The sequence below is a fragment of the Lynx rufus genome, unplaced genomic scaffold, assembly GCF_022079265.1.
Source record: "Lynx rufus isolate CCGP_SWC_20201006 ecotype Redwood Valley unplaced genomic scaffold, mLynRuf1.p SCAF_5, whole genome shotgun sequence".
NCBI lineage: Eukaryota > Metazoa > Chordata > Mammalia > Carnivora > Felidae > Lynx > Lynx rufus.
In genome coordinates this window covers 79,709,669-79,732,658 of record NW_025814867.1, presented here as the reverse complement: position 1 = coordinate 79,732,658, position 22,990 = coordinate 79,709,669, and the positions used below count along the sequence as shown (strand labels likewise).

The window sequence follows — 22,990 nt, the reverse complement described above, 5'->3', positions numbered from 1 at the left end:
TTCCAGTAATGTTGTCTTGGGTCTCAGGGTCTGTGCAGCCAGAACACCATTATTTGGGGGACAATTGTGCCATGAACACAGGGATCACAATGTGGAACCTCTCCTCCACAAACATACTTTCTCTTTCAATATGAATGAAAGTGCAAAACTTACAGGCTTGGGGTGTGTCAACCAACATGGAAAACTCTTGGATAAATTCAAAAGATGTGGCAAAAATATCTACAGACAAACTCAACTTTCCATTCCATTTCCTCCTCAAAACTGTCTGAAAAATAAAAGCTCCAATGATGGCAACTAGCCCTGTAAACTCCCTAATATTCTGGCAGTGTTGCCTTTCTCCCCGTTCTTTTTAATAGCTAAATTTAAAATTCTGCCTCTCATTTTAAGTTCTGCAGTTTTCTCTAACTTATAATAATTCATAGTTCATCACCTCTTGTTCTTTCTGTACATGTATCCCTGGAACTGAGAATCTCCCCTAGTAAAAACATGCTTTCCTAGTTGCCCAGGGAAACGGGTTGCTCTAAGATGCAAGCCTTGCTGCAAACGATTTGGGCCAAAGACCCACTGCCTGGTTACTGAATCAGATCAGAATTTTCTTCTACCTCCAATTTTCTGGTGTGTTTCCTCTCTTTTCCCTACAGGGTAGTGTTTTGAGGCCCTCTCAAGGACTCCATTGGGAGAAAAGACACTTGGGCATCTTCTAGAGTCCAATTATATAAGCCTAAGTAGATGGAAAATGCTCAGAGCATGAGAGAGTTTTGTCTTCTCTTTAAAGATATGGATTCACCCATCTGATGGGCTATGGTCCATTCCTTGTGGCATTTACCTAATACTGGAATGAAACAATCCCTGTTTTTTTGAAGTAGATGGAAGAGGGAGTGCATGGAAACACTAAAACTGACATCTTTTTAGGAGAACCATTAAAAAAAATGCCCAGCTGAGGAGTAGCTTAGAGAAGTGCACCTGCTTGTAATATTTTATCAAGGTCTGACTTAAGAAAAGTCAGTTGAGATGTACTGTAGTTATCAGCAGTTTTCCTCCCCTCATGGTCAACGGAAGGGCTAGTCAGCTAACATGGTTGGTGGGGAGGTATTAGGTGTGTAGTCTTAAAGTAGGTATCTGAACCATGGCAAAAAGCCCATGCTTAGTGTCACATCAGTTAATTCAGGAGTTATACACAGTTAAAATATATTGCCAGTGACATTGAAGTTCTGACTATACAACTAATGGCCCTGGGCAAAGATAGTCTCTCACTTGAAGATCATGACTTGGGGAGGGAAAGGATGACAAGAGGCAGGATAGCCAACTATTGACAACCTGCAGGAACAACATATGCCTTTCTGTAATGGTGATGAATCAGCACGGACTTGAGAGGACAAGAAAAAGTCCAAATCCTGAAACTTATTAACTACGAAACCTTGAACAACTCATTCAGCTTTTCTAATCTCTGTGTCCTCCCCTATAAAAATGAAGACATTGTCACCAGACCTGTCAGTCAGACTGTGACTGTGAATAGAGCTTTCGACAGATATCAGCTTCTGTCATCACCATTCTAATGACTATCATCTCTTCAGCAGTAGGAAAGTATGTGTCCAGTAGAAAGGAAGGAAACGTACACAAGAGAAGGCAGCTCAAATTCATTCGGGCACCTGGAGGGCTCAGTCAGTTAAACATCCGACTCTTGATTTTGGCTCAGGTCATTATCCCAGGGTCATGGCATTGAGCCCCGAGTCAGGCTCCATGCCGAGGTTAGAGCTTCTTGGGATTCTCTCTCTCCTTCTCTGTCTGCTCCTCCCCAGCTCTCATTCTCTCTCTCTCCCCAAACAAACAAACAAGCAAACATTTTTTTAAAAATTCATTAAAATACTCAAGTTTAGAAGGCAGAGGAATGTAACTATTTCTCCCACCCAAGGAAGGAGTCTTAACATAATTCATTTGTGAAGCTTCAATACCTTTGGGGGGAAGAAGGATGTCCTGTGTAGCTGTGCGGTAATGGCATCTCTAGTTGTTTTAATGTAAAGTGACTTTGCCCTCCCCACAATATCTATATCTATGTCTATGTCTGTGTCTGTGTCTGTGTCTGTGTCTGTGTCTGTATCTGTTTCTGTATCTGTATCTATATATATGTGTAGATTTATTAACCTATCTATCATCTATCTAGACTGTTTCAAAGTAAGTTGCATATATCATGACACTTCACTCTAAATACTTCAACATGTTGCCCCTAAAGATTGGGACACTGTTCTGTATAACCACAATGCCACTACCACACATAAGAAATGAATGTTGATGTATTATCTAATATATAACCTCATATTCAAGTTTCTCTAAACTTGCCCTGAATATTTAATAGGTTTTTAAATTAAATCTGCCATCCATTGAGGACTCCTGCCTTCTTCTCCAACCTTATATCCTAATTTTTGTTCCTTTCCACATTGGTGATTCACTCTAATGATTTTCTTCTATATTATGTTAAAATTTCCCTCATCGGAAATGACATCGCTTCTCTACTGTAATCCCTCTTCCAAATCTCTATTAGCATAATTTTAAAGACGTAACTTTAATGCTAACCATTTTATAAACATGCTTTCATTCCTGCTTGGGGATGTCCATTCTCCTTTTTCTTCTGAATTCTCAAAGAACTTTGGCTCAACTTTGATTCAGTCACTTGTCACTTTCAGTCTTGTGTTAGAATTAAACACTATAACCCTGTATATATTCTCTATTAGACTAAAGGCACCTTCAAAGGTAAGATCAATGTCTGCCTATCTCTTTATGTCTCCAACAGTTAGCAGAGTAGTCTGCATGTAATAGGCACTTGGTGGATGTTTTCTACCTAAAGTAAATTTTCCTTAAATAATCCTGACCTCAACTTGTATTTTGTTCATTTTATCTACTTAGGAGAGAATATCCTTCTTCTATTTTCTGTCTATCCAAAGCTGATCTCCATAAAACCATTCCTAATTATCCAGCTTAAACTTTTGGAGGTAATGTATATGTTTATTAGTGGGATTGTGTTGATGGCAAGGCAAATGTATACATATGTCCAAACCCACCAAGTTGTAGATCCTGGTTATGTGCAATTGTTTTTGTTGTTGTTGTTGTTTGTTTTTTGGGTGTTTTGTTTTGTTTTGTTTTGTTTTTTTGGTCAATCTTAGGAAAGCTGGGGGAAAAGTTTTTAGAAGGAAAAAAAAAAAAAGAGTAGAGTCTGGAATCTAATCCAGTCCTGCAATTTATTAGCTGTCAATATTGGGAAGATTACTTAACATTTTGGTGGTTCAATTTCCTAATCTGGAAATAATCATAGCATTTACAGGGTTATATATTTTCTATATGGATAAAATGAGTTAATTCTTATAAAGTACATAAAATAGTGACACCATATTGTAAGCACTCAATAAAAGTTAATCATTATTCCACATTCTCTCTCATGCTTCATAATCCTTATTTGGCAATGATTATTTACCAATTGGTGACACATGTTCTATTTTTGGTAGGAACTTAAATTTAAATCAGGTATTATTAATGGATTTTTAATGGGCATATTTTATTTTCTTAAATAAAGCATGGGATAACTTTGATTATTGAGGACATTCTACATGCCAAGAACTTGGCTAAGTGCTTTCTATAAATATTTCACTCAATACTCACAATAACAGTATGAGCTAGCAATTATTTCCATATTATAGATAAAGCAAAACAAAAACAAAGACTGAGTGAGCATAAGAGAGTTGTTCAAGCTGTCCACACTAGTAACTAGGGCAGTTCTTAAATGCAAAGATAATATTTAACTTATGTCTATTTCGCAGAGATCTTAATACATATTCATAAGCACAAATACCATCTATGTTCAATTTTCCTTATTGGTATGTATTTAGTTGCTATGATATTTGAGGCATATATACATGTTATGTTAGTTGCTTTTTATTTTTAATATACCTTAATATGGTAACCTTATTTTTTGCTTTTAACATGATCTTTTAAAAAGTTTACCTTAGATTCCAATATAAAACTTTTCCCCATATCAAGAACAAGAGTATGATGCACTCTTGGTATATTTTAATATAACTAGAGACTCTTTTAAAATAACTATTCTCCATGCATTTGTCCTATCAAGTTATGTTCATCTTTTAGTTTTGTTGTATTTCTTTGGATTAGTGCTGTTTCTATAGGAACTACTAGTGTTGATAGAAATTCTAGAAATCATTTGCTGCACACTCTTGATTTACCAAGGTGGGAAATGGGGCTTAAGCAGATGGAGCACATTTCAATGCTGCTTAGCTAGTCAAGGGCACAGAAAAGACCAGAACCAGAATTAATTATTCCCCCTATTGACCTATACCCTATATATAAATCAGTGCTATATTTTTCATATCCTAACCCATTCCATCTATGGTGTGGCTTTGGATCAGGGCCCTCAGTTCACCGAATAGTACATATTCCCAAATAGGAAGCAAGGGGGAGACACGAAAATAGTAAATGTCAGAAAAAATAAAAGCCCTGTGTAATGTTTCCACCTCTGTGCCTCTGCTGCTGCTCTCCCCTCAATGTAATATCCTCTCTCCACGTGTCCCAAAAACGACACTACTCAAACTGTGGTCCATGGATGGGTGTTTAAGAAATGTTTATCGCCCTGCAATGGAACAAGTACAAAAACAGGGAGTATTTAGAAAATAATATAACACTTTAATAGAGTAATACATCCCTGGTAGATCTCATAATGGTAAAACTTGGCCTTCCATTTTGTATTGTTTTATTTCATTTTCTTAGTGATTAATTTTAACTGTGCTCTATACAAATACTGGTCTCCAACAGATGGAGAAAGAAACAGTTTTCATCACAGAAAGTTTGGGAGGCACTGCTTTAAAAGGGCCAGGTTCAGGTGCCACCGATTCCCTTAGAAGGCATTCCTGATGTTCCTGAGAAGTAGAGATTTTAAATTTTATAATATTTAACATAAGTCTCTCTTATGCCTCTTATGGTTTTCTACCAAGATTAGTCATTACTTATGTGTTTTTCTTATCTCTCCTGAATAATTACAACCTCCCTGAGTACAGGTTATGTATTCATAACACCTCTTAATTGGCATTTAGTTCATAAATTCACATTACACTAATGGACTGGATGAAATAACCATTCATAATTATTCACAGATTTGGAGAGGGGAGAAGTTTGAAAAAAATACAGTGGGACATCTTTTCCTAAACTTTCAGAGGGAAAGAATTGAGAGTACAGAATTTAGACACTATCCAATTCCATATTTTGTATATAAATATTTATGTCCTTATTTATTTAAAATGTTTATTTATTTATTTTGAGAGAGAAAAGGGGGGTGAAGAGAGAGGGAGAGAGAGAATCCCAAGCATGTTCCACAATGTCAGCTCAAAGCCCAACATGGGGCTCGATCTCACCAACCGTGAGATCGTCGCTTGAGCCGAAATCAAGAGTCTGACACTCAATCGACTGAGTCACCCAGATGTCCCTGCACGTATATAAATATTTAGACCAGTGAGGAGCCTGAACACATACAGAAATCCTATTTCTGGCTAATGTAGAGAAGCTTACAAACTGTCAAAAATTAGTTTTAAAATCAAATTTGTATTCCAAGAAACTGTACAATACCCTTGTGCTTTTAGTATGAGCTGAACAGATATCACATTTATGGCAGTCTCACAAAGCAATTTCCAGAACCTTCCATTTTGTGCATGTGCATTCGAACTCCAATGCATCTAGACCCAAATCGTTTGCCAGTGGAGATGCTGATACTCCTCATTATCAATTAAGAAAAACCGAACAAGGCATTCACTTCAGAAGCCAGCTCTCAACCCCACTCACCAAAGTATTCATCAGCAGGTGGATTTTCCATATCATACAGCATCTTCTTGGTTAGGTGTTCGAGCTCATCTTCAGGGCGGAATGAAGGGGGAACAGCTGGAGGCCCCATGGATCCTGTTTGTCCAGTCTGAAAGGCAGAAAACACACAGTTAGTTCTTTAAATGCAATCTAGACAATCAAAGCAATCAAGTAGCGTTTGCATTGTACAGGAGAAGGTACTGGACATGGCTACTAAGAGATCTGGGTTTTAGAATCAGTTTTAACATTCTTCGGTGTCTGATCTTGGACACATCATTGTCAGTATTCACCTGTCTTAGTGAGATGAGTCATCTACCGGGCTTTAGAAAACCATGTTTACAACAGTAGGAATCTATTGCATTCAGTAATTGCTAAGCAGTCACTATGGAGCAGTTGTATATTTATAAAAACAAGATGAATAAATTGAGCTTCCCCCCTTATGGAGTTTACAGTCAAATGAGAGGTACAGGCACATTAATAATTAAAGATAAAGCAACTATAGGAACTGCACAATCAGGGTACATAAGGGACCTCTCATGTATCCTGAAAGGAAGTATTCCAGAGAAGAGGCGGGTGCAGACTAGGACTTATTCAGCTAAAAGGCAGGAAACTTATAGGCAGTGGTTCTTATATTCAGGTGAGAAAAGGCTAACTGGTTTAAGGAGCTCCTGGCAGTTGTGTATTTCTGCAGCTTGTACAAAGCTTGAGATAGGAGATGGGATGGATCTGATGGGGTACAGGGGGGCAGAAAGTGAATGGCCTTGTGTTCTGGTTAAGGTGGTTGAGTAGCTTTTCCCCCTAGTACTACAAACAGCCACATACCAAATGGGGGAGGTAAATCAAAAGCACTGATACTGGGTTGGTGTTTAAATAGGTGAGTGAGCCAGAATTATAGCGCTGTCAGGGAGTCAAGTGTCAGGGGAAAGATTACCTGAGATGTTTGACCAAGAATCCAAAGTATGTAGAGAAAAAAGAAAGGCCAGATGCCAGATGTAAAGTAGCTTTGCATGATGTAAATAAAAGGGAATGTATAATGTATAATTCTGTTTTCCTTTGCGTATATTATAACTTTGACCATTTCCGGTATCACACCCCAGCATCTTCAATCAATGTGCTTATAACAGAAAAACTTATAAAAAGTTAAGAAATGGGACACCTGGGTGGCTCAGTTGGGTTAGCATCCAACTTCGGCTCAGCTCATGATCTCACAGTTAGTGAGTTCAAGCCCCGTGTGGGGCTCTGCGCTGACAGCTCAGGGCCCAGAGCCTGCTTCGGATTCTCTGTCTCCCTCTCTCTCTGCCCCTCCCCTGCTTGTGTGCATGCTCTCTCTCTCTCAAAAATAAATAAATACACATTTTTTTAAAAAGTTAAGAAATAATGATGGCCATGACGACTAATGGAGAAAGCTGGGACTGATAATGTAAATTCTTCTTACTTTTATGTTTTTAATTTTTAATTTAAATCCAAGTTAGTTAACATATAGTGTAGTATTGGTTTGAGGAGTAGAATTCAGGGATTCATCACTTACATATAACACCCAGTGCTCATCCCAACAAGTGCCCTCGTTAATGCCCATTACCCATATAGCTCATCCCCCCCGCCCCGCCTCCCCTCCAGAAACCCTCAGTTTGTTGTCTGTATTTAGGAGTCTCTTATGGTTTGTCTCCCTCTCTGTTTATGCATCCTTAAGTTGTTATCAAGAATTTCTCCTTTCATGAACAGTTTACAAGAATCACTTCAACAAAACTTATAGCTGCATATTCATTCACTTGTTCTCCTCCCTATACTAAATGAGTTCCTAGATGTGAAAATCCTACAAAGCACAAATATCTGTACAAATGTTTCATATTTACTACCAACATGTATTTCAACCACTCCAAGATACATGTTGATTATTTGTGTGATGTCTGAGGCATAAAACGCCATCTAAGCATATGTCAAGTTGTTACTTGGCATCTATTTGGACCTTTCTCTATATTTTTCATTTTTTAGGTATTTGAAATGTACAGGAGGTTGTGAGTATGGACATGCAGAAAGCCTTTAAAAGGCCCTCAATTTTTGTTTATGTTGGTTACTAATTTTACATTGGGATTTTATTTCATTGTTGGACACAATCTGGATGGAGAACGGACAACAGTGAATAAACCACGGTATGTGGCCGGTGACAGAGACAAAAAAAATAGAGCTGCATGCTGGAATCTTTTATTCATTGTGAGATAAGGAAATTTAACACCCAAAAAGATCAGGGCAGGGCTAGTTATGATAAACCCAGGACAAGAGCCCATCCTAGACTCATTTATTCAATAAACATTAAATGTTAAATTTAAGGTCTCCTCTAAAGTGCAAATAGCATTTGAACATTGGAGGAACGATTTGCTAGTGATATTAAACTTTAAATGGCACAGATGTTATCACTTCTAGGAAAATTTTGCAGAAATAATCATAAAGTTATATGACCAAGGCCAGTCACAGGAACCATATTTGAAAAAAAAGGAGGAACCTGAAGTAACAATGTAACTATTCATCCACGGGTAAGAGGTCACTTAAATGCACAATAATAGATACATACAATGGAATGTGAAAAGCTTTTAAAAGGGTACATTACAAATCTATCTGCAAGGTATGAAAAGGTGACATGGCCATGCGATCAAAGGAAAAGATCTAGTTATAGGACAGGAAGTGTAAATGATGGCTCCATTTTTGTAAAGTAAGTACAGTTTAATTATGTACTGTTCTTTTTTTATTTTTATTTTTTAAATTTTTTTAACATTTATTTATTATTGAGAGAGAGAGACAGAGCATGAGCAGGAGAGGGGCGGAGAGATGGGGAGGCACAGATTCCAAAGCAGGCTCCAGGCTCCGTGCTGTCAGCACAGAGCCCGATGCGGGGCCCGAACTCACAAACTGGGAGATCATGACCTGAGCCAAAGTCGGTCGCTCAACTGACTGAGCCACCCAGGTGCCCCTACGTACCGTTCTATATATAGGTTGGAAAAAAAGTCTGAAAGGACATACACTCAAGTGTTAAAGGGGATTTATCTCTGGGTTTGGAATCCCGGGGACCTTTCAATTTCTAAGTTTGTGTTTCTTTTACAATATGTAATTCTACTTCTGCAATCCATGAAGTACAACTTTTTAAATGCAAGGAATTCAAGCGACAAAGATATGTCAGATACTAGCAAAGCCCTGGAACAGGCTTCCAACCCAGGTCAGATGGGGGCCCTGAGAGGAGCAAAAGGCCAAAGGTGGGACGCAGTTGGGTGTGAGTGGGAAAAAAGGCAAGTGGTTCTGTGTTTAAGACTGAAGAGGTGAAAGAAAGGAAGGGCCAGCTAATGACTACCATGCCGTACCGGATGCTGAGGGCCTCCCTAGGGGCCAAGGGCTCTAGGCCCTGTGTGAGACCACAGACAACTCTGAAAACCTGATGAGCTGAGCTCCCTTTTGGCAGAGAGAGACTGACATCCATAAAAACGCACACTGAATTTACTTATAATCTCAGGAAGCTCACAAGCCACGGGAAACATATCTACAGACCCTCAGGTAGGAATGTCCAGGCAACAGAAACCGCAGTAGGGATTTTCAGCAGCGAGGTGAGCTAATCAGATTAGAAAGTTCTCTCTGGAGTACAGGGAGGACGGGAGAGCCATGAGACTGGAAGGAGGTGGGGAGCTTATCCTAAAATACGTGTGGCCGGAGAGTGAAGGGACTTGCGAGGTGGTGACGTTATGGCTAGAGACAGAGGTTTAACTCAGGCACTGGCTTGGGGTCCTCAGGTGAGCTTGTGAACCCTGGATGACTTCAGATTCCCTTCTATAGAATGGGCCTGTCCAGGTTATCTCGCAGTTGCTAAGAGGATTGAAATCAGAGAGCTTTTGCATGTCATGCTATAGACAGCTTACCTACTTTCAAACCATGGTCACAAAGGGACTCTCTCTGGACCTTCAACCTGCCTCTGAGGGAGGGGATAATCCCAGTTCAGGTGACAGAATTGAAGGCATGGATGGGAAGCTGACCTACATCATGTTTTCCAGACTTGCAATAAGGGGAAAACTTGAGCCCCAAAGAGGGTGTCATCTGACTCCAAAAGACAGGCATTTTTTCCAACCAAACATCGCTTCCCATGGAGAAAGTGGAGAAATGTCTGAAATATTACCTGTAACGTCAATGGCGTTGGCTGTTTTATCTTAAATCAACAACCATTAAGGAAAACCTGATAATTCCTGCTCCCAGTCTTAGGGTAGACCCTGAGGGAAGGGACACACTTTAGCATTGTGTGGCCCTAATATACATGCTTTTGCCTTTTAACATAAACAGTGGCAGCGGGAAGGCCAGGTTTGTCCTCTGCCAGCAATTCAGATTCTACCCTTAGCCCTTACGTTACCAGGAGAGGTTATTTCCAAGTACTCCCCTTGTCAGGACTTCATAGATTTTAAGAAAAATATGTCATTCCTTTCATTCTCCAATTACTCCCTACTAGCTCTGCAATACAGTTTCTGAAGTACCACATTTGGAAAGTCACTTTCCTTTTCTTTTACATTCTAATCCCCTATCATGCTAACCTTGGATTCCTGGTATTTCGTATGAGGAAGGACCCCAAGACGACATCTCTCCCAGTGCTTGTGAACGTTATTTGGCCACAGAATTTCGTCCCCGCTCCGCCCCTGGCCTCCATCCCCAAACAGTGCACAAAATTTAACATGCATGAAGAATACTTATTGGTAAAAACACAGACCCCTTAGTGTCCATGTGTCTGTCACACCAAGGAAGACACCCAGGGCTTTCTTTGAAGTTCAGGTCCTGTAATTACTTTAGGGTTTCTCTCACTTCAATTTCTCTTTCTCAGTAGCACTCAGAACGCAGTGCATCCTAAGATGCGCAATTCATCTTTTGATAAGCAGCTCCCAGCATTGTGCTTGGGTAATAGAATATAATGGAAAATTTGTGGGGTGGGGGCTGGAAGGCATGTGTTGGATTGTACTGTTTTTTATTTCTTCAAACATAGAGACGTGCATGGTATCGGCAATATACTCACTGCAGCATAATAATAATTCCTTGCATTTTTGTGACCCTTTTCAAGGTGCCTGTTTTCACATACACGTAATCTCAAATGTTTATGCAACAGCCCTGTGTAATAGGTAATCCTGCGTCATGAGGAAATGGAGGCCCAGAGAGGGTAAATGAGCTCCCTCGGTGGAGACCTGACTGCTGCCAGGGGCTGTGCGAGTCAGACGTGTTTCAACGACACCACAGTGGTCCTCAGTTCCAGGGCCATCTGCAAGCCCTTCTAAGCTCTGTTATTTTGGAGTAATTTGGATTTTTTTCAGAGTAGAGGTTTACTGCTAACTAGTGAAACAAAAGTCCTACATAGCAAACACAAACAAAGCCTCTACACATTCTTATAAGTATCAATATTAATCACTAATATGAGTGTTCTTTGAAATGTCTACCACTCCTAGAAAAGGCAAAAAACAAACAAAACCCATTATATGGCCTACACATGAGTTACTGAGAAGTGGATTTCAGAAGACTGCTTCAGGGGCGCCTGGGTGGCGCAGTCGGTTAAGCGTCCGACTTCAGCCAGGTCACGATCTTGTGGTCCGTGAGTTCGAGCCCCGCGTCGGGCTCTGGGCTGATGGCTCAGAGCCTGGAGCCTGTTTCCCATTCTGTGTCTCCCTCTCTCTCTGCCCCTCCCCCGTTCATGCTCTGTCTCTCTCTGTCCCAAAAATAAATAAACGTTGAAAAAAAAAATTAAAAAAAAAAAAAAAAAGAAGACTGCTTCAAAATTCTCTTAAACATACCTTTCCTAAGAAACTGCCAAGTGCCAAGCACTATCATAAACTCAAATTATTCATGATTCCCGCCTCTGACAACTCATGGTTTAGGAAACAAGAGACATGAAAGTAGAAAATTACAGTAAGTGTAAATACTAAGCCACAGGGATGAATTCAATGTTCTGAGATGGGAGAAGGCTACCAGTAAGGATATATCCTCTTAGTTTGATCTTGAAGGATAAATAGATTTCAAACAATTGAAGAAAGAAAAAGAAAGGAAGGAAGGAAGGATGGAAGGAAGGAAGGAAGTCAAGACATTCCAAGAGTAACATGTAGAAAAGAACAGGCACGTTAGAAAAAACAAATGTTAAGAAATAGAGGAGGAACAGAGCTAGATGATGAGGTTAGAGAAATGACCTGTGGTCAATGTCTACACTGTTTTAGGAAACAGAGAACCATCAGGAGATTTAGAACTGGGTGTTCACTTTACTAAAGACACATTTTGGAAACATACATATTGGCAACATCTTCAAACACCAAGGCCAATGATGCCTTAAAAATGCAACCAGACAGCATGGCATTTCTGAGCAATTTAATGGCTATTATGTTTAAGGACCTTGATATTCATTAAGTAAGCAGAGACCCTACCTGCTCACCGAAACTGACTTCCTCCTCTTTCTGAGCACATGGCTGGACTATAGTTTCCATTCTCCATTGCAGTTAGATGTGGCCGTGGGAGGCACGAGAAAGGAGAAACACACCCTGTGGAGAGCGATCCACTGACCAGGCTGGTCTGCCTCAAACTGTTACAGAAGGGAGACTGGGAGGAAATATGCTCAAAGGTTCATGGTTGAAAGTAATGGGAGACTGGTTTATATTCTTTCTATTTTCCTATATTTTAATTTTTTTTTACAATAAAGTTTTTTACCCTCAGATAAGGAACAAATTTTTTTTTCTTGATACAGAAGTGTCAGAAAATGGAAAATGTCCAAGCATCTGCAACTGGTTCCTCTCTGTCATGGTTTTCTTCTTGCTAGCGGCCCAGGTGATAATATTCCGGGGAAGGCTTATTATGAATACTGTAGCCAAATTTGGATCTAGGTCCCTGGTAAAAGTTATGGGTGAGGCTGTACAAAAATGAGGACTATTTCTGCAAACAAAGTGATACGGATGGAATCCTTGGTGAGCGTGGAAACTGCCAGATTAAGAATAACACAAATAACAATATCCATCACATTTATGTAACAATGACAGTATTTGAAGTGTTTTGCATATTCTTACATAGGAACCCATAAGCACAGAAGAGCTTATTTATCTCTCTAATCTGCGTTCTGCCTTTAACGGGTCCAGTAATTTTGATCAAATCATTTCTATTCCCCGAGCCTTAGTAGCGTTCTGTGCAAAATGATGTTTTCAAAGATTCCTTTGATTCTACCCTATCTTATTTTTGTGCCCATAATATGCAGGGCATATATCATTACAGATATTTATAGGGAAATCACAGATAATTCATATTTTCGGATACTTTGTAGTCTATAAAAACAGACACACACTGAGTAAGTGGAAACATCATCATTAGAGATTTCCATTTACAGGAGGATTTAAACCACTTGTCAGCATCCCCTGAAACAATCTAGAACTTCATTCAGCATTCTGAATCTGAGTAAGCAGCTGGCAGGTCACAGGGTTTCTGCAGCCTACTGAACTTTCACTACATGTAGGGCATGAAAATCAAGAACAAACAAAGGTTAAACGCCCGATGCTCACCCCTCCTCGGGGGGAGCCAAGAAGAACTTCACCATCCCTCCTAAATGCAACAAGAAGCATAGTAAACAGCCTGCACTGGGGTGCAAACAGTGAAGACCCCAAGGAACACCCACCACCTTTAATCTTTGTCACCACCGATTTACTATTTAAATATATGCGTTAAGGATCCATTTTACAAAATGGCTACCCTCTCTTTGTCATCATGCCAGCTTCCTGAGTGACTGTGATACTGACCTCGGTGTGGGTCATTTTTCTCCTGTGAGTGCTGACCCACCATTCATTTCCTAGTTACAAGGTGCTAGATAACTTGAACTTAGTACAAATCTGAACCTTACCAGAGAAGCACCGCCCAGGCAGATAAACACTGGGAAAAGACAGCCAAGATATTCAGAGAGATTACATGATAATGAATACTCTATCACTCGGGGACCAGAGCTGCTCACTTTTCTTGTCCATTTGTAATGATGTACAAGAGGTTCCTTCTCTCAGAGGGAAAATAACTTCAATTATGTGTTCTTGAAAAAAGAAACATTGAAATTATCTTCTTTCAAAAGGTAGAATTAGTCCCATTTTGGAGCTGAAAGCCTGCCAGAAAAAAATATATTTCTGATATTTTCCTTCTTTTTTTCCCCCCTCCTATTTAACTGTGTCAAGTTTGCAGTTGGCAATTTCCTGAGGCTGCTTCTCCTTTCTGACTCTCACTGAATTATCATGCTCTACTCTCGACGTCTTACTTTTAATGGAAGGAGCACCCTTTCAGGCCAAGGGCCGAAGATTTGCTGCACACCCACTCTGCTTCAGGTTAAAAGCAGTGAGTGGGCCACAGGGAAAGAAGGGGCAAGGGGAACTGCCTATTAGCAACTAGAAACCCATAAATGAACGCTCCTCACGGTTGCATAGGAGCAGAAAAGCGTGTTCTTAGGCCTTCTATTCTTAAATCCTATTTTCTTGGAGAATGCGTAGCAAGGCTGCAAGGAGGGAGACCCAGAAGTTTTTACTTTAAAAGTTGATTCTAACTTTGAAACCCATTCCAGTCACCTCTTTCCACTTTCAGAAGTGTAATAGTCTTTTTTTTTTATGTTTTTATTTATTTTTGACAGAGAGAGAGAGAGAGAGAGAGAGAGAGAGAGAGAGAGAGCGCATGAGCGGGGGAGGGGCAGAGAGAGAGGGAGACACAGAATCTGAAACAGGCTCCAGGTTCTGAGCTGTCAGCACAGAGCCCGACGCGGGGCTCGAACTCACGGACCGTGAGATGCTGACCTGAGCCGAAGTCGGACGCTCAACCGACTGAGCCACCCAGGCGCCCCCGGAAGTGTAATATTCTTACAACCTCTTCCGCATATTCTCTTTCCTATGCCAAACACCGATGCCTCCAAATCACCATTCTTAAACCAGATTGGGAGTCACAGCCAAGGAAGGGCGATTCCGAGTTATAGCGTGGTATATGTTACGGCAGCCAGGGGGAAGTACCAGGCTGTGCTGTTGGCGCACAAGGGTGCGACCCTGACGCAGCCTGAGCAGACAGAAAGCGGTTCCTCTCCACGCCCACCACTCTCAAACAGGTAGCCTCAAGAGTTCCGGGGCTTGGAACATGCGTGTTCCCAGGCCTGACATCTAAGGTACACTTTCAGTCCTCTGGTGTTTGTTTCTCTATTTTTGATTTTCTCACCCACCAATTGGAAGTTAGTAACATCTATTTCATATGAAGGACCTTTGTAAGATATTAACCATCACATAGATGGCAGTTCTAATTACCAGGAGGGACAGCATACAAACCACTAACAAAGATGATTTTCTTCTTGGAAGTGGAATGTCTGCAGAGTCATATGCTCTCCCAAGTAATGCTCTGCTTCTGTACTTGCTGGTGAAGCACTTCAGGGTAGTCTATCTGAACTTCACATTAACTGTGTTAGCGAGAGGTGGGATTCCCCTGAGTTCTTTTGACTACAGACCTTGAAATACACACCATTCACTGAATGTACGTTTTGCTGGCTCTCCGAATGGTCAACCTTTCCACGTGTTAGCCTTTCGCACCAAAAGATAAATTGTACAGCGAGGCTCTCGTGTTGGGCTCCTTGGAAAAAGTAGCCTCCCTCATGTTTTCCTGCCTAGATGAGTTTCAGGCAAAAAGAGACACAACTACAGATGCTGTCCCACGTGGTAGGAAAGAAGTAGGAAAGGTGACAGGCAAGAAACCCAGATCCTCAGCATCATGGAGAAGGAAGATCAGAGATCTCTTGCCAATCTAACTCACAGTTCCCATTTCATTGCTCTCAGGCAGGGCCTCCTTAAGGGAGAAAATGACTTGCCTCCATGGGGTGATAAGATCTCTCTCATTTTACTCCTCTCTTATATATGCTGTTCCTACCCAAGGCTAAAAGAAGCTGTTTCCACAATACTTTAGCTAAAACACACATGCATCCACCCTCCCCCATTAATTAGGACTTATGCATGTAACGTATGAGGGATTAGCTACAATAACGGCAAGGCAAATACAAGACATTATCTCCATTGGTAGGTTTCACCTCAATGAGATGCAAGACATAAATGTTTGATGAATGGAATGAACTGTCGTTCAAGGTTGTTTTCAAACTAAACCAGATCTTGGTCTTAGCTATGCCCCATTAGTGCCTGGCAGTGACTTCTGGGGGGATGGTTCATCTTCATTTGGTTGCCTGGGACGATGCTAAGAGAGCTAGGTGCTCCAACATTGGGAAAAAAAGTTTTACCACCACAAGCTGATTTCTATCTGTTGTCCCACAGAAGAGCTATCCTCAACCAAAAGCTACATTTTTAATAAAACTGTATCAGACATCACAGTGTTTCTCTTAACAGGACTCTGAATCCGACTGTGGTTCTAATCCACTGTGTTCAAAATGGGGTTTTACCAATTCCTTAGCCTGTCTCATAATTCTTGCCATTAGCATGCTAAAAAATGGGAAGCTATTAAAAGAGAACATGTAATATTTACAAATGAATAAAAACATATATGTAAGAGTGCCAGTGTGAGTGTCTATGTAAGCAGGGATCAAAAAGCAGATACTAGAGGGAACTATACCAAAATGTTAATAGCTCATGCTAGGATGGTGGGATTATGAGTAATTTAATTTTTTTACTTATAATTTTTAAATTATCTACATTATTTATAGTGAAAATGGATGACCCTTAGAAACTCATAAGTAGACTTTATAAAACGTGGGATTTCTGTCTTTTCTTTAGTATTTTCACATATGAAGCCAGAAGGGAATGGACAACCTGACGTGGCGACAATTTGTTGAAAACAGTAAAGGCACCTAGATTTTCAGTCTGATATGCACAGAAACACTTTCCTACTGTACAAGCTGTTTCTATCTAGTGGGCTTGACAGATGCCTGAACGTGACACAAGACACTGAAATAACATGCAAATCAGTTTTTCGGTTTTGATATGCAAATATGACGCTTGGCACATCACTTTCCATGGCTGAGGTAAATTTCTGTTTTTGAGTTTTTCGTGGGAAATGCACGCCAGCCAACAAATGGTTAACTCCCCATATTTCACCTAACACAAGGTGGTTTTCATTTGAGTCAGAAAGGTTCTTGCTCAGCGATCCAAGGCACTTCGGATGCAGAGAAAGGGCATGTGTTTTGATTGGTAACAATGCCAACGGCGGCTGCAAACAAGTGCGCCCTCCGACAGACGCGTGGATCACGGTGGATTTCTGGGCCCCGGCGGGGAGGCAGGAGGTGTCTCAATGAGAATAACAGAGAAACGGTTTGTTGCCTGACCCGCAAAAATCAAATCAAAGTAGTCCAACATTGTGGGAAGATTAGCTTCTGGCTGGAGATGAAGAAGAAGGAGTCAAAAGTCCTTGCTCCTAGGCTATTTGAGTGGTGTAGAAAACTGTAGTCTCTGGTGAAAACTACATTAAATTATCCACAAATACTAGTAATGAGGCATTAAGGCAATCATCAAGATGATTGAGATACATCCAGTTCAAGGACTTCATAAACCAGTCAGGCAGTCGAGGCTCATGAATGAGAAATAAAACAATGAAGCAAAGCATTGACTGTTGATGGTAGTCAGTATGGCTTAGACACCTGAGACCATAAGCTCTCGGGGCTATCTACCTGCTTGGGTTCAAATCCCACATCCCCTACTTACCAACATCGTGACCCAGGGCAAGATGTTTCATTTGACTAAATATTAGTTGCCTTGATCATACAATGGGGTCAATTGGGTTTCCTTCATGAGTTCAATGAGAAGGTCCATGTAAATCATTTGTTGCCTTCACTAATTAAGAAATTATTATTATCCTCAAAGATATGCTATGTTGTATAAATATCACGTGAACAGATCAATGGATAATATGGATTCAGAAGAAAGAGAGGTTACGCTGGACTGGAGCATACCAAAAACATGCCAAGAGGATCAGGGGCTTGATTTTAGGACCTGAAGGAAAGAGAGAAAATGCTTTGTAGTTCTATGCTCCTTTCTGGCCGATGAAGAACCCCGGTATAACACTCACACACACACTAGATTTCAGTGAATACTTCCCAGACCATGAGAGTGTGTTTTCTATAAGAAGAAACAAACCAAGTTAGTGGTTTAAGTGACTATGTTAAGTGACTTAGCCAAAATCACACCCATAGTAAGTGTCAGAGCCAGGGGTTAAACATGAGTCTTCTGATCCAAGCTCAGTGTTTTTCCACTAATTTACAGCTGCCTCTATATATTCATTTAGAGATATGAAACTTACATGATCTATCATAAAGGTTAATCAAGACAGTCAACCTCACTGATTAAAGCATGATGCTAATTATATCAGAGGTTGGAGACCAATGTGGCCCCTTCTACTTTCAGAAACATTGATTGTGGTGTAATGGAGAAAGTGTGGGCTTCAGAAGCAGACAAATCTGGGGCAAATAGCAAGTTGTACCACTTCTTTTGTATATAGCATTTTTTTTAAATGTCTCTTAGCACTAGCTTCTGCATCTGTAGATGGGGTTAGGGGGCAGATAGGAGAAAGGGAATGCCCCACGTTAGGGCGATTGTGAGTAATACCTAAAATGATACATGCTGCATGCTAATATGTAACAGCTACTCATGACTTGTATTAAATGCTCCCAAATAATCCATCAGATCGGAGCTCCAGATGTCTTTCAAATGTGGCAGGAAGGTGGATCAGGGAAAATGGGTGACTCAGTGTCATTCATCAGTACCGTGGCAGAGGGAACACGGGCACACTCCGATAGTAATTCGAAAGACCAGCAACTTTAATGCTTCTAACGGATTACCAACCATGATTCAAATAACAGTAATTCTCTTGAAGGGATATCCCTCTCCATAAACTCTGAAAGGTGGAAACGCATAAGTGTTTAATTTATATATTTATCGAGGTATAACCGATGAGACTGAAAATAAGTAAGGAATATGGAGTGGGTAGCAGGCAACAAGCAATGTTAAAAATATTTTACATTAACTCATTTACACATCACAGCCACCCCATCAGATGGTCACTGTTCCGATTTTACAAATGAGAAAACTGAGGCACAGGGATCGCCCTGACTGTACCTGGGAATTTGGGATTTGAATCTAGCCATCAACTCCAGAAAGGGCATATTTAATCACCACGCAAAGTGCCTCAGCTGCTCGACCCGTCTGCATTTTATCAGAGGGATTTTCTGATTTTTTTTTTTCAGGAGAATTTAATCATATATTACAAAGCCTTGAGCTATCAGAGGAACCCTTCCTAAGGACAAATACTACATTTTATGATGTAGTATTTACTCTTTGTAGAAGGATGGCAACCGAGAAAATAGCAAACATCCTGGGCAATCCTGCTGCAGAGAGACCGAACACAGGACTTTGAGAGGCATGGTCATTTTTGAGGTCTTCACTCAGGAGTCACCAGGCGAAGTAGAACTGCCCTTCAAAAGGCTACTTACTTAAAGGAAACAAAACAAAAAAAGACTACTTCCTTCATCAGTCTCTGATACAAGCCAGAGTGTTAATGCCAAATCTTAAAATAGTCAAAGGAAATGATAAATAGCACTGTACTGAAAGGTGGGCCAAGGTAAACTCCTGCCGAAGACACTAATACTCTTGCATGTGAAAACTAAAAGATAATGCTATGTTCTAGTGACCAAGGTAATATTTTTTGTCTGCCGGGTTATGGCCTAACCATGAATGACGTACTATGAAAGTATCCCGTTGTACGAGAGCTAGAGCCTTTCCAAAACGTGTCAGGCAGTAGTCTATTTGGGAGGAAACTTCTGATCCTTGCAGACTCTCGGCAAATTTTAGAAACAGTAGATACACTAGAGATCACTTAGTGGTAGATGAGTCACTTTATTAACACCACAACAACCGAGGGTCCAGAAGGAAACTGAGTTTCCCAAAGTCACCTAGAAAACGAGTGGTGGAATCACAAGGAAAGCTCAAATCGGAGAAGCAGGTCTAAGTCAAAACCAGTTAGTTCACTTTCTACCATGAAAGACTCGCGGAGAGAGTGATGCATTCTTGATGCCCTATAAAGTATGCTCATTCTTGGCAAAAATTTTGGGAGCCCTAATCTACATTTATGCAGCATTCTGAGCTCCCAAGATGGAAGTTGCTGTAAAGTGAAAATCATTGCTGTTATTCTCAGCGAGCCTACACAGGCTGCCAACAGCTGGCACAGACAGATGTGGTCCACAGAGATTCTGTCAGGCTGGGCTGGTACCATCCTCGCACAAGGCTCCTTTCCCGCCGCTTAGCAAAGGGTGTTTCTCCTCAATTTATGCTGACCCTGTGAGCTTCTTGTTGCTACAGGTGAGCTCAGAGTCCTAACCAGGCTGGCTTTAATCCCTCCTCTCTCCTTTGTATCAGCTACTGTTTCCTAATGACATGCCTTTCAGAGGTACTTGTCACATGGTGAGAATCTTCTTCATCTGGGGTCTCACACAACGTGTGAAGATTATACAGTAACATTTGTGGAATCATCACTCTGTACGTACGTTCTCTCCTTTAACCTCTGGAGTAATCCAATGACATAAATTCTTTTGCTTCCTTCCTTTACTGATGAGGAAACACACAGAGAAGCTAAATAATGTGCTAAAAGTCACCGAGCTAGTATGAGAAAGAGCTAGGATTTGTACCCAACCAGAAACTGTCTCCCAACTTCCAGTAACTAGATATTAAGACCCAGAAGGATGGGGTCCAAAGTGTCACTCCAGTCATAATGAAATGGTTTGATATAATTAAGTGCCATAAACATGCAAAAGGTTATTACTATAACACCACCATGAATATCATCAAAAACTCTGTACCCATCTCTGTCATTCTAACTCTGCAGTGTAATAGGTAGGAAGCAAGTTATTACGGATTCTATTCTTGTTTTAAAAAAAAATTTTAATGTTTATTTATTTTTGAGAGAGACAGAGCGTAAGCGGGGAAGGGGCAGAGAGAGAGGGAGACACAGAATCCGAAGCAGGCTCCAGGCTCCGAGTTGTCAGCACAGAGCCCGATGCGGGGCTCAAATCCACAAACTGTGAGATCGTGACCTGAGCTGAAGTCGGATGCCTAACCGACTGAGCCACCCAGGCACCCCTCTATTCTTTCTGTAATAAAAAAAATACAATGCAGTGACTGATCTAGGTCATTCAGCAGTGCCTCAGCCCTCAGGAAAATGCTTAACGTTATGGACTCAGACTTCAATGCTTCTTGGATATAAATATGGGAGCCTTGTGGCAAACAAGTAACTAGATGTTACAGTACATGCATCATGTTAAGGATAGAACTGTTTCACTTACCAGATGGGACTTAGAAAGCTTCTAATAACACAAAAAGGTAGCCTAACTGAGGAGATGTTTGTACATAATACATTTATTCAAAGTACATTTGCTATGTGCCTAGTAAGTATTAGTGCTAAGGAAATAACAAACTTGGGTCCTTCCCTCTAGGAAATATAATAGGAAATATTAAACATCTGGAAATATCCAAAGATAAAATATCCAAAGTAAAATGGTTTAATCCCTGCTGTCAGAACACAGGAGGTGGCTGAAGCCGGGGGGATGATGGGACACTCATAAGAGAAGGTGGCCTTTTAATCAGGTCTTAGACAAAGATGGAATTCATGCATCCAGAGACGTAACAAGATGTAACATCCAGAGCCGTGAAGACCCTAGGAGGTACACAGGAGAGTCAAGTTGAAAAGTTACCATCTTTCATTCCAGGTAAAAACACGTGTAACTGACCTCCGCTCTTATGTATCTCTGTGTTCCTTTTGGGTGATATCATTGTCTGTGCTGTGCATGAAGATGTCAGGAATATTTTAGTGAAAGTGAGGGAGCTGTCTGCTGATACAGTCATCCCATATACGAGGCCACATGGGGAAACATGTCTGCAGATCAGCCCAGGACCTTGGCACAGCAGGTCAACTGAAACACACGCTTTTTGTGCTGCTGATGTTTAAAAAGGGGTTGCTTTGGGGCACCCGCCTGGCTCGGTCGGCAAAGCATGTGACTTGATCTTTGGGTTGTGAGTTCAAACCCCATGCTGGGCACAGAGCTTACTTAAAAAAGGGTCGCTTTACCGAGAGGCTGAAGAAAGTGAGCCACAAAGTGGTTGTGATGATTTCTGATGCTAACAGCCCGATGCCTGGAGGAGGGCCAGGGCGGAGAAGCCCTGGGATTTTGCTGCACAAGCTGTGCTGCCGTACAAGGGAGAGGGTCATGATGGAAGCTGGCTTTGATTGTCTGTTCGTTTGTTTTTGCAGGTTCCATGGTGTCACATGCTGTTTTTACATAAAAGCATGGCTGTGAGTTTCCAAGTGTCCGTTCTATCTGTTCCTAAGGTATCCCCGTTCCAGGGGATCTGAGGCACTTACCACACGAAGCCAGCATTATCATAAAAACCAGACTGAAACAGCTCAATGTGTCTTCCTGCCTCTGTTACTTAATCCTTTATCTCAGTAACTAGGAGTCAAGAATTTCTTTTTCTGACTAAGAACACATGTAGAAGATAAGGACAGGAAAGCCTGGCTGTTCTGAGTTCTAGGTACCTCTTTGCTCAAGGTCGCTGGGTGCTACCTCATCATTTCCCCTCTCTGAACCTGGTTTCGTCCAACTGGCTTCTTCCAGAGCCAGTGTCTGCTCCCCATGGAAGAAATGGATAGAAGTATTCTAAGGGGTAAAAGAAAGGGTCTTGGATGAAGATAATAACAGTGACAAGAGGTATCCAAAATTAGCAACTCAAAAATGCGCAGGCACTGTACTAAATGGATATTCTATACATTACGTGTCATATAATGAAACCTCCTTCTACAAATGAGGAAACAAAGGCCCGGGAAAGTTCAGCAGGTTGCCTACAGACTTGTAGGGAATACAGGAAGGGGGCGAGATTCAAATCCAGGTCTGCGTGGTTCTACTTTTTGTGTTCTTAGTCACCAAACTACCGCCAGAAGAAGGTGAATGAAGTGCAAGGAGAGAAGAATGCCTTGACTATTCTCTTATTCTACCTGTTTCTGACTATAGGGATTTCGGTGAGTATTTATAGAACCCATTTATATTTCACACCGCTATTTATCATCCTTTGAAACGTGTTATTGCTCATGCTCGAAGGGAACATAGAAATTAGGC

At 40.9% G+C, this 22,990-nt stretch overlaps 1 protein-coding gene across 1 annotated transcript in view; it reads right to left on the bottom strand.

Moving 5' to 3' along the window:
- The window catches only part of LPP (LIM domain containing preferred translocation partner in lipoma), a 677,526-nt gene that overhangs the window by 155,213 nt on the left and 499,323 nt on the right, over window positions 1-22,990 (bottom strand). Inside the window, exon 10 of the mRNA XM_047099816.1 lies at window positions 5,836-5,962. Coding sequence (XP_046955772.1) covers window positions 5,836-5,962 — 127 coding nt within the window. The remainder of the gene's footprint in view (window positions 1-5,835; window positions 5,963-22,990) is intronic.